General features: G+C 40.1%; 1 protein-coding gene across 1 annotated transcript in view; it reads right to left on the bottom strand.

Moving 5' to 3' along the window:
* Positions 1-430: 430 nt before the first annotated feature.
* Positions 431-14,585, bottom strand: part of DBT (dihydrolipoamide branched chain transacylase E2) — a 189,081-nt gene continuing 174,926 nt past the window's right edge. Inside the window, exons 10-11 of the mRNA XM_086954482.1 lie at positions 9,933-10,004; positions 431-3,467 (exon numbers count right to left, since the gene is read on the bottom strand). Of these exons, the coding sequence (XP_086810608.1) occupies positions 3,300-3,467; positions 9,933-10,004 (240 nt within the window). The 3' untranslated portion in view covers positions 431-3,299. The remainder of the gene's footprint in view (positions 3,468-9,932; positions 10,005-14,585) is intronic.

The following is a 14,585-nucleotide window of genomic DNA, read 5'->3' as shown; positions in this document are numbered from 1 at the left end:
CAACTAAAAAGCCTATTTTGAGGTTCCTGGTGGATATCAGGGCCTTAAAGATGGATTGATTCAGGAGAAAATACTCAACAGCCAACAAGGCTAACGCTGCAATTCCCCTCCCCCGAAATAGACATGTAATGGCACATTTCATCTCAGAAACAGGACTAAGGCTGTTTCTGGTCTCTTTCTTGGAAAGAGAAAGTAATTTGAGATGGAGTAATGGACACACACAAGACGCATTGGAGGCGAGAACTATAGGTAACTCTGGAGCACACAAGTGACATTGGCATAGATTGTTGCAGGCTTCGGTAAATGCGGGAGCAGGTTTTAAGAATGCAGTCCCTAAGCAAACAGGAAGACATATAAGAAAGAATATGTTAACTTGATGCGAGGGTTGTACTGTTTATGGGTAAAAGAATACAATTAACTCGAAAAATAATAAGTTTCTTATTAAAAACTTTTATTAAGGCGCATTTTCAAGTACATTTCATTAAGTGCATAGCACTTTGAGTGTCAGTTGAACATCTGTAACAAGAGGACTCTTCATATTTCGAGAAGTAAACCGATTTTTCAATTTCATCCCTTAAACACAAATTCCTCCTTTGTTCATATTAGTGTTCTGGAGCAGCTTTCCAGATAGTTGTATTGATAGTTGAAATTTTTCAGCTTAAACTAACAATGGTAAAACCAAGTAAGTTTGAACTGTCAACGATTAAACCACTGGTACAGCTGTAATATCACAAATAAGCCGTCTTGAACCCCCATGACACGGTCATAATACTCGAGAATGATTGGTCTGTTGTTCCTAATTTAAATGTGGAGTAACACATCATTAAAATGGAAGTTGTTGTCTATGAATGCAAGCCACGGTCTAGCAAACTCATAAACCTAGTTTTCTTTATTATAACCTGCATAGGTAAATTGACATTGTTTGCACTAGCACTCATGTCTGCGTCACAGAACCAGCATTGAAATGGCACCATCAGAAGTATCTGTGCACTCGCGGTCGATGAAAGAAATCTCGAACATTCTTCCCAACATAAGGTATACGAGTTGGAAGAGGCTGGAATACTCCATACAACACTCGCTAGCATTTCATTGGTCTCTACTAAAATACACGATTTGCTGAATATCAGCATCTACATTAGTATCACTACCTAATATCTATAATTAATTACACCATATCAAGCCTTTTTGGTAAAAGCGCCCTGTTTAAAAAAAAAAAAAGAGTAAAACAGAGCTTTTACGCCAGAAGAAAAGAAGTAGCCTGAAAAAAGATATAGTGAAGTAGAAAATAACAAAAAGGGAATTTCCAGCAAAGCAATCATATTGACAGAGAAATGTTTAACCTGGTATTTTTGCACTGCAATGACAAATGTACCTACTCCCACAGCCCAGTTAGTAGCATGAAATACATGTACACATTGACCCCTTACTTCGAAATATATGTTCCTAAATGCCCGGATATCGAAATTGACTACAATCTAATAATGTTGCCCACAAATGGATATCTGAGCACTTGGATAAAGAACCATCAATATCCTCATTGCTTTGTTTTTAACTTAACAATCTTACGTCAAAGAAATCGTTTCATATTTTTTGCAGTCAACATATTGTTTCTCATGAAAAATAAAGATTCACTGCATGCAGAACAATCCAGGTATTGAGCGTGCTTGTTACCTGTAGACTGACAACGTTTCCCGTTCCCTGGACACTGTGGGCATGAAGCTCAAGAAGCAATCTTTACTACTATTAAAAAAGAAACCTACATCTACAGTGTCAGAAACACAAGAGAAAATTCCTAACACTTAGATGTATATCATAAAAATCAATCAGATGTCAGTGGTGGCAAAGGTAGGGCACTTTTAAAGCAAATGCTATGGCAGCACTTCAACTAGTTCTCTACAATAAACTATAAATTATACCATTGGAAACAAGCAATGGTAACACCATTTTAGGCTAGGTCTACTGAGGAATGAGCTGGAGTGCTAAAAAAAACATTATGGTAGCCATAGCACATATGTGTTGAATGGCTGAGCCACAACACTAAAATGTTTGAAGAACCATGTTACTATAAAACTTTACAACATTCTCAAGGGGTATGAATTACATTTTCACCTCAAGACATCCCCAGGGACGTTTTAGAATGTCGGCTGGGCAAGTTTGCTGGTTTAGCCATAGGGTTAGACCTCTGAAAATAGGCCAGTTTCGTTTGCAATGAGGATAGTAAAAAACAAAACAAACAAAAAAAAAAAAGATTACGGCAAAGCAACATTTTTTATCACTGCGGCTCCTAACAGTTGTTGATACAGCCCTTAGTAACAATTTCTAAAAATGTTGAAGACTATTACTTAAGTTTTAAATATTAGTCATTTTACATGTTGCGGATATTTCAAGTGGTAAGTGAACTTCGTTTATATTTGAGGCACAAATACTTTATTTAAGAGAAAGTCTGCTTTTCAAAGTCTGAGAATTTAAAAAAAATTTGATTAAACAACAGATCACCTAGTAACATTAATATTTCAGGATGTAGAGAAACAAACATTTCCGCAGCATTGACACTTTCTTGGACAGGTGGGATTGCTTTGTGTACCAACCATTTCTCGTCATCAATCTTGGGAGTTGCTTTGCACGACAAAAGGAAAGTCAAAAAAAATAAACATGAAAACATTCACTCGGATTGTCTGCATTCTAATATACATTTTAGCCTGACAGGCCTCATTTAGGTCTTATATAAGTGGAATAAAATGGAAAATACAAAAGTGATGTGTGCAATGCATACACCAAGTTTACTGATGTTGTACAGCATCTCACAAAAATATTATTTAAAATTAAACCTATGAGAATGATGAGCAGTAAATTTGTAAGCAACGTTTTTCAAAGAAAGAAAAACAAGTGTATTTAATTGAACATGGTATTCATTTAATCACATTGATGAGGAGAAACACTGCTTTTTAATTAAAATAACTTTGTTCCAATTTGAAATCTTTCAGTGATAAAAAATACCCCTAAAACAGTCAGCAGTTCAATGCGAACATTCATCTGCTAGGCAGGTTTTGATCATTAGACATGATTCGTCTTCTTACAGACCGCTCCATCAGCTTATCAAGGTTCCCAGCAAGACAGTGAGAAACAGTAACCATACCATGACCTATAAAGTATGACAGCCCTACAAAGAATAAATTAGTCAAAATCTATACAACTGTGTTGAAAGGTTTCACCAGGGCATGATAACACTGGAGATGCTAGCATAGTCAGCTTTAAAGAGGTCCGCTTTAATCCCAGGATGTTCGTGGATATGCACACCTTCATTTGAGGTCCAGAAGCATGGAAGCAGGATTTTCCAAGTAGGATTTCCACAAATTGGAGAAGCGGGCCATGGTGGCTCCATCAATAATTCTATGGTCAGCTGACCAGCTCACATTTAGGATTTGTGCCCTAATGACTTCCCCCTTCGCATTAAATCGAGGCAAGACCTGGTAAAAAGAGAAAAAAAACGTAAGTAAATGAAAAAGAATAAAATAATTTCAACATTAAGATTGATTTTTTAATTGAAACTTCTGTTTTAGTTCTTCCACAGAAGATACAGGATAAAATCTTTTTTTGAAAACAGATTTATATTAACACTTCCTGTATTGATGGGTTGGGGTGACTCGAACAAGGAAATGAGGGACAAAATCTGAACTATCCATCATGATTCGGACAGTATTTCCTTCCGAGAGTGACTGATCAGAGAGGAACATAGCCTTACCGCTCATTGTCAATGTCTTTTATCCATAGTTTCAAGTGAAAGTTGTGCTAATGTACACAAACCAAACCAGTAGCTTGTTTGAAATAGCATTGTGCAACCACTACAACCTGTAGTTCAGTTGGCCAAAATGTGAACTTATTTACACATGTATTCGTTACAGACCCACTGAAGTAAAAAAAAAAAAGAAAACTAAGTTGGCTAGGCTAAAACACGATTCCTAAGTTGCTTCGTTCAAGAGCAGAGTACAGCACACTTTGTCAGATTTGTTCAATAAAAATGAAAAAGCTACAAAAAGTTTATATCATTTTTAGTACTGAATCACATGCAGTGTTACATCGCGGTTTGTAATAAACGAAGCAAACGCCCAATTGTGTCACAGACTGTTAGGCTATTATTAGGACTCCACATGACAACACATTTTTTGCTCTGGTAATCTAAGTTTAGCAGGGTGCAGCAGGCTAGCTTTAACTTCCTAATGTGTCCAACTCTTTTTTTGTGTGCTGAAGGGCCCTTTTCCTGGTCTGTGTGCTTGAGTGTAATTGGTGAATACAGGTCCCTATTAATCCGCCATATTGCTTTAATGGAAAGAGTTACTAAAGTCAGCAAACTGCAGTAATACTATCACACCCTCGTCACTTCCAGGTTTAAACCTTCTCATAGGGACTGTGTAGCACAGGAACACCACAACAGGACATCAGTAAGCAGAATTACACCCGCCATTTCGTCATGTACTGCAGATGTTATGAATATTAGGGAGATAACCAGGAGGCTCAGCTGGGTTCCTCTCCTGATGTTATAGTGCAACCAACCATAGCACACTCATCTTTGTACATTCCTAGTATTTCCAAGAAAAAAACCTGGCCTTTATATAGCCTATATAGATAGATCCACCTGCAATAGCAGTGCCTATCGAGAAAACTAGTCCGTCAGGAAGCCCTGACGGCAACTATGAATTAAATACATAAAAAATGGATGCTATTGATCACCATGTCGCTATGCCAAAGATCAAATTAGGAGGGCCGGTTTCCAAAACTACAGTTAGTTGAATGTCAGAAAAACAGATGCAGTCTCCAAATTGAAGACCAGGTGTACAAGTGATATTAAACTAAGTACACTTTGGCTGAATGAGCTAAACAACTAAGATGGGGAAAGCAAGGTCCGACGGATAATAAGTAATCTTTCAAGGTACAGTGGTTCAATCCTTAAAACAGTAAGTAACAAGACCAATCACATACAAAGAAGAATGTTGTCACATTCCCCGATCTAAATTCCAAAACAATGCTTAGGCTAATTAGAATAAGGCGGGGTTTACAAATTGCTCCTGGAGTCTAAGATCTAGGCTGTATTATGGCAAAATGTCTAGCAAGACTTTCTTTTTTTTAAATGTAGGTAGATTATACATTTCTGGCGAGGATCAGACTTTAGAAAACATACAAACCAGAAAGTCAAGACAATGTTCAGTGAAGCTGCAATCCTAAGTACTATTAAATGTTTATGTGCGTTCCAACCCAGTTTTGTAATACATGGGCACATGCCATCTGAGGGAAACACATCATGCATCAATCTTCATATTCTGACTTTGGTTTCATTTATTTGTAACAAGATGTTGCACTGAACTATCCTTCCGTCCTACAGAGGACTGCAACTGTGGTGAATTATTGTAAATGTTTTGTTAAGATATTATCAGATTGAGTTACATTAGTTTGTAGTACATTGAGAAGATAATTAGTACTGAAAAAGTGTGTGCAGACTCGAATAAAAAATATAAATATAATTATAACTACTTTGCATCCATGTATTTTTATTCTAACTGTAATAAAGTCACAATTTCTATGCTCACCATAAACCCTCTGAAAACAAATAAACTACTAATTACAGAGTTAGGTTACGTCACTTAATTGTAGTTCAGTTTACTGGTATAGTGTCACTGTCTACTGTTTTTCCATTTATGATAAGACCTGGCTTTGTGAGGTTTCCTTCTTCTTGGTCTTCCTTTTGTAGGCTTGGGCTTTAGTTGACTTCATTTCCAAGTTAGTAAAAGGTATGTAGAGAGCAGGCTAGTTTTTGAACTCTACCCGACATTATCTTTCTTTGGTGGAAGTGAGATAAGCTGGGAAAGTTGTCTTGGTCGGATTTTGCTTTGTTGAGTTATTGCCTCCTACTGTCTCTGGACCACCCTTAGCAGGTCTTTGTCTATTAATTTAAGGTAATCCGGTTTTATTTTATAATTCTTCTTCTTGTGCTTAGGGATTTGGGCAATCTGTACTACTGCCATTTCCTTTAGCTCTCATCTGCTCTTCTGGTTTAACCTATCAAGATGTATCAATTCTGCTTATATTCTTAATGTTCTAATCTCTAGATACATTGTTGTATTTTGTGGTTTTAGAATACTCTAGGTCTCTACAAATGTTTCAGTACGCGAGCTTAAAGTTCATGGTGCTAATTTACAGGATTACGTTCAGATTCCTCCCAATCTTCTTGGGACCAACACCTCTGCCTCAGGACAGGACTGCTTCTTGCTCCCTGCTAGGCATCCCTGCTTCTTGCTTCTGTGCCAGCCTTTTACAGGGATGAACCTGCAGGTATTCAGTGCATCTACACTACATGTACATGTTTTTTCACTATTCTGCCACTTGCTTTTCTTTATTAGTGTATGTCCAGCTCATTCCTTCTGCTCCTAAATTTCTCTTTTTAGTATTCTATTTAGATCTAAACGAAATAGAGACAACTTTAGTTGCCTTGCCATCCTTATCTAATGAAAATAAATGGACAATATATATCACAACATTGAGAGGCAATGAGTTAGCCTTCTTCCTCAACTGGACGGTTGAACTGTCATTCACCTTTTGCTTCCAACCACCACAGAATACAGAATGGGGCAACTGACCAACCATCCTCAGCCAGTGCCTCTTTTGCACTAAGGGTGATGGCATTTTGACAGACCGCATTTATATATCCACCTAAAAGAAAAATGCACGTCACTGCCAGTGTAGGGAAGTGTCCCTTTTAGACATGTCACCCCAACTTTTTGCCTGCTATTCACTGTGATTTTGACTAGAAGGGCACTGGGTTCCTGCTAACCAGGTCCCATTACCAGATCTCTTTTCCAAAACAGTGCAATTGTACCCAAATTGGCAGTATCTTTAGCACCCTCTGTAAGTCCCAAGTAAATGGTCCCCCTAGTGCCTGGGGTACTGAAGAAGGTCCCTAAGGGCTGCAGCACATATTGTGCCACCCTACGGGACCTCTCACCTAAGTCATTCAGACTGCCATTGCAGGCTACGTGTCTTGGTGCAGACAAAAGCGAAAACACAACATGGCATACAGCCTGTGCCCCATGCCTGTAGACACTGTATGCAGTATAGGCAAGTCACCCATACATCAGCCCTTATAGCCTTGAGGCAGAGTGCACTATACTACAAGTGTGGACATTACTGTTGTGCTGGTCAGTTCCATTACTGCCCCTACAAGTGATCAGGGAAGCCATTTTAAACATATGCTGGACACTGGGAAAAAAAAGCTCCTCAGCTACATGACGACTTCACTGAAACTAGGGATAATTGCTATCAAACATCTTGCATTAATAAACCTACACTGACTCGAGTGTTGGATTTATTAATACATGTACCCAGAGGATACCTTAGAGGTTCCTCATGAAAACCTACCAAGTACTGGTGTACTAACTGACTGGTCTTTGTCAGCCTGCCACACTAGATACGTTTCTGACCCCCAAGGGTGAGGGCCTTTGCTCTCAGGAAGTTAGGAACAAAGCCTGCTTGAGCAGAAGGTCTTAACACACTCTAACAAAAGATGTCCTGCGAATTAGCTTTCCAAACCAGGGACTTTCAAAGAGCCCACTGCCTTTGGTATGCAAATCTGGCTTTCCTTACAAGAAAGGAGGCAGACCCCCTCCGTCCAGGGCCCATTGGCACCAGGACAGGCAGCAACATTAGTAGTCAGAGAGGCGTGTTTGCCTTCAGGCTAGCTCCACCTCTAAGTTGGGTTACTTGAGGTGAACACACAATTTCAGAGTCTGCCATCTTTGTAATGGCAAACTTAGAAACTCTTCGACAAGATTATACCCACTTTACACAGGAAGAGGTCATGTAGGGGATGGAGTGAACCCATGGATAAGTAGTTTGTCAGCTACATCCCTACACTCACCTAACGTCCCTAAATCTAGTATTCAGGGAAGCCCCCGGCACTAGGAAATCAGATCCTGCTAATCTGGAAGAAGAAGAAGAAGACAACGGATGTGAAAAGTCGCAAGAAGTAAGAACAGAAGACAAGCAACTGACTTGGCGCCAACCCTACCAGCCTATCTGTTCACTTCAACAATTGCGCCAAAAACCACTTGTCCTGCAGCTGCTGTCTCCCCAATGTTTGGGAGACCTACAAGCACTTCACCCAAGAACCAGGAACTCCAGTGGAGCAGCAAAGCTCCTTCTCTACATCCTGCAGGCACCCCAAGGGACCTGTGAGGACTCCGACCTCCAAAACCTGACACCTGGAAGCACCACTGTACCTGAGCCACCTAGCCTGATCTGAAATGGGCAAACGGTGTCAGAGTGGTCCCCCTGGCACTCCAGAGACAAAGCCCACCTTGGACTTGCCTGGCCACTGTGGTCTCGCCGACACGCCTGCAGCCTCTGTTTGCAGGCCCCTTTGACCGTGAGTGTTCCTGGTGATGAGAACCCGGCGAGAGAAGGGCCAAAGCTGTTTCTGAGCACTGTGAGACCTGAGCCCCCACCCGTTGGTTCAGCCTGACTGGCCTCCCAGTCCAGACCTGCAGCCCCTTTTTATGAAGACCAATCCCCATACACTAACATTGGGCACCATTGCACCTCTGCACCCGGCTGCCCCAGTGCCGCCCAGGGTGACTTTTTGTTGCTGCCTTGGACCATGTCCCATAATCACCTTCTGTCCAGGAGATTGGTCTCGTAAGTCGCTGTACTCTACGTGTATGGCGTACTTGTTTTTCCTCCCATAAGATAACATTACAGCCTCGGAAAATTGCACTAAGTGTCAACTTTTAAAAACGTAAAAGTATTTCTATCTCTAAGCGTACTTATCTCATCGTGAAGATTCTGGTGCCTAAATATTTATAAATTGGTGTGGATCTCCTTATTGAGCCGAGTGCATCACTCATTGATTGTGTGTGTATTTTGCAGATGCCCAGCACTCCTCACTGATAAGCTGAAGGCTGCTAGACCACACTACCCCCTAGATGAGCACCTTGGGACTCGCTAGAGCAAGGCCATGTCCACTAATGAGGGAATAACTGACTCTTTGCACAGTATACCTTTTTTTGGTATACCATATAATGAGCCAACTTCCTACAGCCAGGGCGTTTGGCCCAAAGCTTTTTTCTTTCCATTCTTTTATCCTGTTTTCTTTAGTCATCCTATGTGTTTAAACTATGCCTTCAATCTGCATTATTCCAAAGTCACGACTATATTTTTCTTTGCACAAATGATAATCCTATGCTGTACATTGAAACAAAAATACACCTGCTTGCTAGGAAGAACCCGTATGGTTCTATTAAAATTTATGGAATAGCGTGTTCATTTTTTTTTATTTACAAATGTTTTTTGCAAGCATCTTGCAATATCAATTGGACATTAGAATGTTATCTTTTTTCTTCTACATTTTACTTTTGAGACATATGGTTATAACATAAAATGTAAAAATTACTCATCATACCAGCTTCCGAAGGCCATACCCATAGCCTTTGCCAATGTTTGTTTTCTATTCTTAGTGGCTTAAAGCAATGAAATGTTGTATCTTTCCTCCAACCTCTTTGGCCTAATTTGGCATGTTGCCTTTCTTAGGTGGTGACTAAAGGACTCCCATTTCACATCCCATGGCTCCTCTCCTGTCACCGCCATGCTGCTGTTCTCATTCTTCAACCATAAAAAGCTTCACACAACACATTGTACCTAATGAGATCACTTTGAACTCTTAAAGGTTTTTATATCTTAAGATACATCAGCACAAACTTCTTAGCTCCGAAGTCCTACGCCAAGAAAAGACAGCTGCCTATTTGTACTTTATGCTAGGTTACAACACTTCTTTGATTGATTAGAATTTTATGATAAGAAAAGACATACCACAAGATGCCACCATAAAAAAGAGACACTCTATGGTGAATTAGAACTGATGCAAGCATTTAAATGCTTTACAAACCAACCTGCATCTTTCCAATGGCTCCGATTGCTACTTCAGGGGGAAGAATCACTGGCTTTGTGTAGGTGCCACCAATCTGTGAAAAAAGGCTTGTGTTAATTACAAATACTTTTGAATTGCACTTACATTCTTAGATTATTCAACCCTTTAAGAAGGTGGCCTAATATTCAGGTTTTGTTATTGGCAAATCAAACAAATAGGGTATGTCACAAAACATTTATTTCTGTTCATAGTGTTTTCATAACCATGCTTCAATTAATTGTAGACAAACAATAATGTAACAGTAAAACACTATCAGTTAACATCTATAGAACTTCATCCATTCACGCACAAGTTTGCCGCAAATGAGGAAATGTAGAAAAAGGCACTGCAGTAAATTTAGTCATAACTGACTGGAAGAAGTGAGGCTTTGTCCCATTTTGACTTCGTTTGAAAAGCCTAGTATGGATTGCAAAGGGGCACTTAGTGAGCTCCAACATTTAAAACTAATCTAAAATCTTTAGCAAAACTCATCAGGAATTATAGAATTTGGTTTAACTCATGTGTAGATTGTAAGAAAGGATATAATTTTTGTTCTAGTTGTGTCAGACTCTGGTAGATCACCTGTAGGCTCCCCTAAATCATGCACTGTGCATTTGATTTACCACACTGACATATACATTTCCTTTAAGACTATGTCTCAAAACTTGCACCAATAGCATGGGAGTTAAATGTCATAGGTGGGTTTCAATGGTCACTTACACCACCCACATATAACAAAAACGCATGGCTGCCAGGAGTACCACTTTGCTCTAACTGGTCCACAGATTAAAAGAACTCCAGCGATACATGAAAAGAAACAAATATTTGTATATATTAATAAGTTGCCCTAATGTGTGTCATATAAGCCTGCAGGACTTAATGCATATGTATTAACAAAGGTACACCACATAATGGAAATAACATGCCCTTACAATAACTATATCCAAAAGCTGTTATGGTGTAGTTTGAACTATATTTTCCATAATAAGGTTTGCATTTAATTAAAACCCTTATTTTATATCTCCACTTGGGAAAATGCTAGCAAAGTAATTCAAAGTTAGATTCCACTCAGTATTAAAATTCTACTTTCATGGTGAAAGGATCTTAATAACACTAGTGGAAAACATAACCTTAACAAAAATATACTTTGGATTACCTGCTTAGAACCAGTGTTTCCACTCATCTTTTATCCAGAAATGTGCGCAATTTGCTTTTACATGTTTACGCAAATGTTTGGGGAAATTATGCGCAATTAGGCAAAATGCAAATCCGTCATTTAGCAATATTTAATGCAAAATGCATCCTGACCTAATGTTTTTAAAGCAAGGACACATTTTGTGTTGAAAATATAGAGCGAACAGAAGTGGTGCAGGACAATAGCTGATCGTGTTGAGACTGTTTGAGCCATTTGTATGCACTTACAGGAGACGTTTACCATGCCTGGCCCGTTATTATGAGACGTGGCATAAAAATGTAATTTGGGATTTTCACATAACATGGAGTTTCTGAAATTACATAGATTACGCCAACATCATTTCAATTTCACCTAAGCCTGCAAAATAGAATACTAACTGGAGTGAACAACCCTGCTCCTGAAAGGTCAATGGCCTGGCCTTTACATCTAAGAAGGAATAGGTGTTTTCAACAACTTGCCGGTTAACACCGATATGGCTTACGGGAGTGGGGCAGGAACAATGGACAGAAGGAGTACAGTTGTTACTCTACAGCTTTGGACAGAGATATGCCAAATAGGGCTAACAGCAACTGCTCTCATTCATTCTTTGGGCCCTCCTAAACTGTCTGGCAGGGGGAAAACAGGTGTGGGCCACAACAGATGAAGAGATCGCCCCTTTAGAGGGATTGGTTTAGGCTGCGCCAGAGTCTCTTATGATGGAAGAAGGAAAAAGGTATTTTAGATTTAGAGTTTGGGTGAATTTGGACAGTAAAGCAAAGAGGAAGTTGGACTTTGGGTGAGAAAGTAGACACGATTGTGTAGGACACTGGCTAGGGCACAGGATAAAACTGGCAGCTCATTAGCGCCTCCTTAGATCACTCCTTGACCTGGGAACAACACCCAAGTGAAAATAAGATTACTGGAAGAAAAGGAAACTGACAAAGGGACTGGACTTGCTATCAACAGGTCAGGCATCTGCCCAACCGTTTGCCTGCTCAAGGGACACAAAAAGCAGAAGGATATTCGACTCCAAGACATTCCAACTGACCACAGAACGGAACACTGCCGGAGCCCAGGCTGCAGAGAGATTTGTCCACTGTGAAGACCTACGGAATGCAAGAATGACCAGAGAGATCTATTCAGCCATTTATGCCACAACCAGGACAAGGTTCATAGACTTGTGCAGGAAGGATGATTTCTAGGCAGGGAGGATGTCTCACTTTGGCCAGCTCACAGCTTTTTGCTGCACAGTTCAGTGGGACCGCACAGTAAAAGTATCTTGCCTTGCAGAGCTCTGCCTCGCTACAACTTCAGGTCTGCCCGCTGGAGGATTCGGAGGACCAAAAAAGTAGCTACATTGGACGGTAAAACATGGGACTGGGGCAAGCAGCGGGTCTACCTAAGTGGTGAAGCAACCCCTGGCAGCCACAAAATCAAGCTTTGTGTTGTGCTGAACTTTTGGCACCAAAACCAATGGCTTTAGAGGGAACTCGATGATGATGTATCAGACTTGCAAAATGTAAAACATTGTAATTGGATGGCAGACAACTGTTTGCAAACATGCAACAGAAGGGTACACCAGGAAGGGTGAACACATGATTATCCAAGCAGGTACATTATTACTGTAATAATAACTGCAGTAATCTTGCCAACTGAATACTCTATAGCAGCACAACGTCCACTAGGGTAATTTTGAAAGTCGTTTGGCCAAAGTTACAAAGTAGTGATGAACAGCCAAGGCTTGGCCTTTAGTAAAGTATCTATACCTAGCTAAACCTGTTCTACAGAAGAATTTTTGGTAGGCCATATTGGACCATAAAAAATATAACACCACTTTTTGCGACAAACTGAACAGGGACTGGTTTTTATCACAAGGAGCATGTGGGCCACCGACCTTGTATCGTCAACTACGTCACCTGAGGAAAATCAGCACCTTCTTCACATTGTAAAAGTCTTGTGGTGCTTTTTCCCAGAAGCGAAAAAAGTCAAGGAAATCATGGCAATGTTTTATTAGTTCGGGAAAACAGCATTGTGAAACCACATGAAATCCTAAATGAACTGTCTTTTAGTTCCTTTCCAAGAAAACAAATCCCTTGACAGATAGCCTATTTAGTATCACTATGGGCTGCTCAATGGAACCCAAAGTCATACACTCCTCTTGCTCAGTAGCCAACAGCAATTCTTTCAGGGAAATGCAGATGATTTAGTCCAGGGCTTTCAGCTGCCAGGCAATTCCAAGTTCAGAAAGATAGCATTAAAGAAAGATGTCGATCGCCTAGACCAGATACATACCTCAGCCTGAAAGCTGTAAGCTTAACTAGCTCTAGTATCAAGTCTTGCTAGACGGATTCGAACACAGGCCACAGTGCCCTCCACTCTCGCCAGGAAGGTATATTCATTCTTCAGTTCAGACTTGAAATGAGGGACACAGAGTACAACATATAGGGATAAAGAGAACTTGCTAGCCTGTTATGAATGGGCACCCCAAAGTAACCCCCGAATTATTCCTAATGTGCTTTACTCCCTTGTTTACTTCAGAATTATTTAAGCAAGCAGATGAGGCTTGGCTTATGATCAAAGAACTCCCAGAGTACATGCCATGTCCAGTTCAGGACAGCAGTGGTCTCCCATTCTGAGCAAATATTATGTCAACTTAAAAACCATTCCATATGTTGTAGAAAATCAGCACGAGGGAAGCCTGCTGTAACCTAGGCAACTCAGAGGCCATTGGGAATGGTGCGCCTTCCCCCTGGAACCTTGTTAATAGGTCCCAGATAAGTTCTCATCTCCCCCATCCCTCAATTGAGAGAGAATTCCTTTGAAACTCCAAAGCACAGAAGAGCCCCAGAATAACTTCTCGGCAATTCATTAAATGTGTTTCTCTGTATATAATGTTTTCTGAAAATGAGATAAACTGCAGTGAACAGTCTGTTTGTAAGCGGTTGCCTCCATATGCCTCTGAGCACCTGCGTTACAATTCTAATAGCCCTAGACAAGAGATTATAAAGGTTCCACTCACAACTCCTCTAAACGGAGCACCTTTGAGTCTTTGAGGATAACCAGGACAGTTTATTTTCAATCATAGGAAGGAGATTGTACAGAGAAAAGTGGATGTTTGCCGTTATAGGACACCAGTGAACATAAATGACTACACTTGAGATCACTGGGCAACTACTAACAGATCATCTATATGTGAATACCACAGTTATTTGTCATCCTAATCTTGAACACTCTTACTAACTTTAACACAAACCTTATTCTGCATCAAATGCTGTATATAAAATGTTGACTTACTCGTCCAGCAAGGCCAGCAAGGCCACCTTCAGCAAGCATGTTTTTTATAAGAAATTTAGCCTACAAAACGAACTATGTAACCTTTATTGATCATGTTGAGGAAAACTTCAGTACTCTTCCTTTGGTGAGGAGTATGTATTTATTAAAAACCGTAGTGGCCACATCAAA

The sequence above is a fragment of the Lissotriton vulgaris genome, chromosome 1_1 (genome assembly GCF_964263255.1).
Source record: "Lissotriton vulgaris chromosome 1_1, aLisVul1.2, whole genome shotgun sequence".
In the NCBI taxonomy this organism is placed as follows: Eukaryota; Metazoa; Chordata; class Amphibia; order Caudata; family Salamandridae; genus Lissotriton; species Lissotriton vulgaris.
This window is presented reverse-complemented; position numbering and strand designations above follow the sequence as displayed.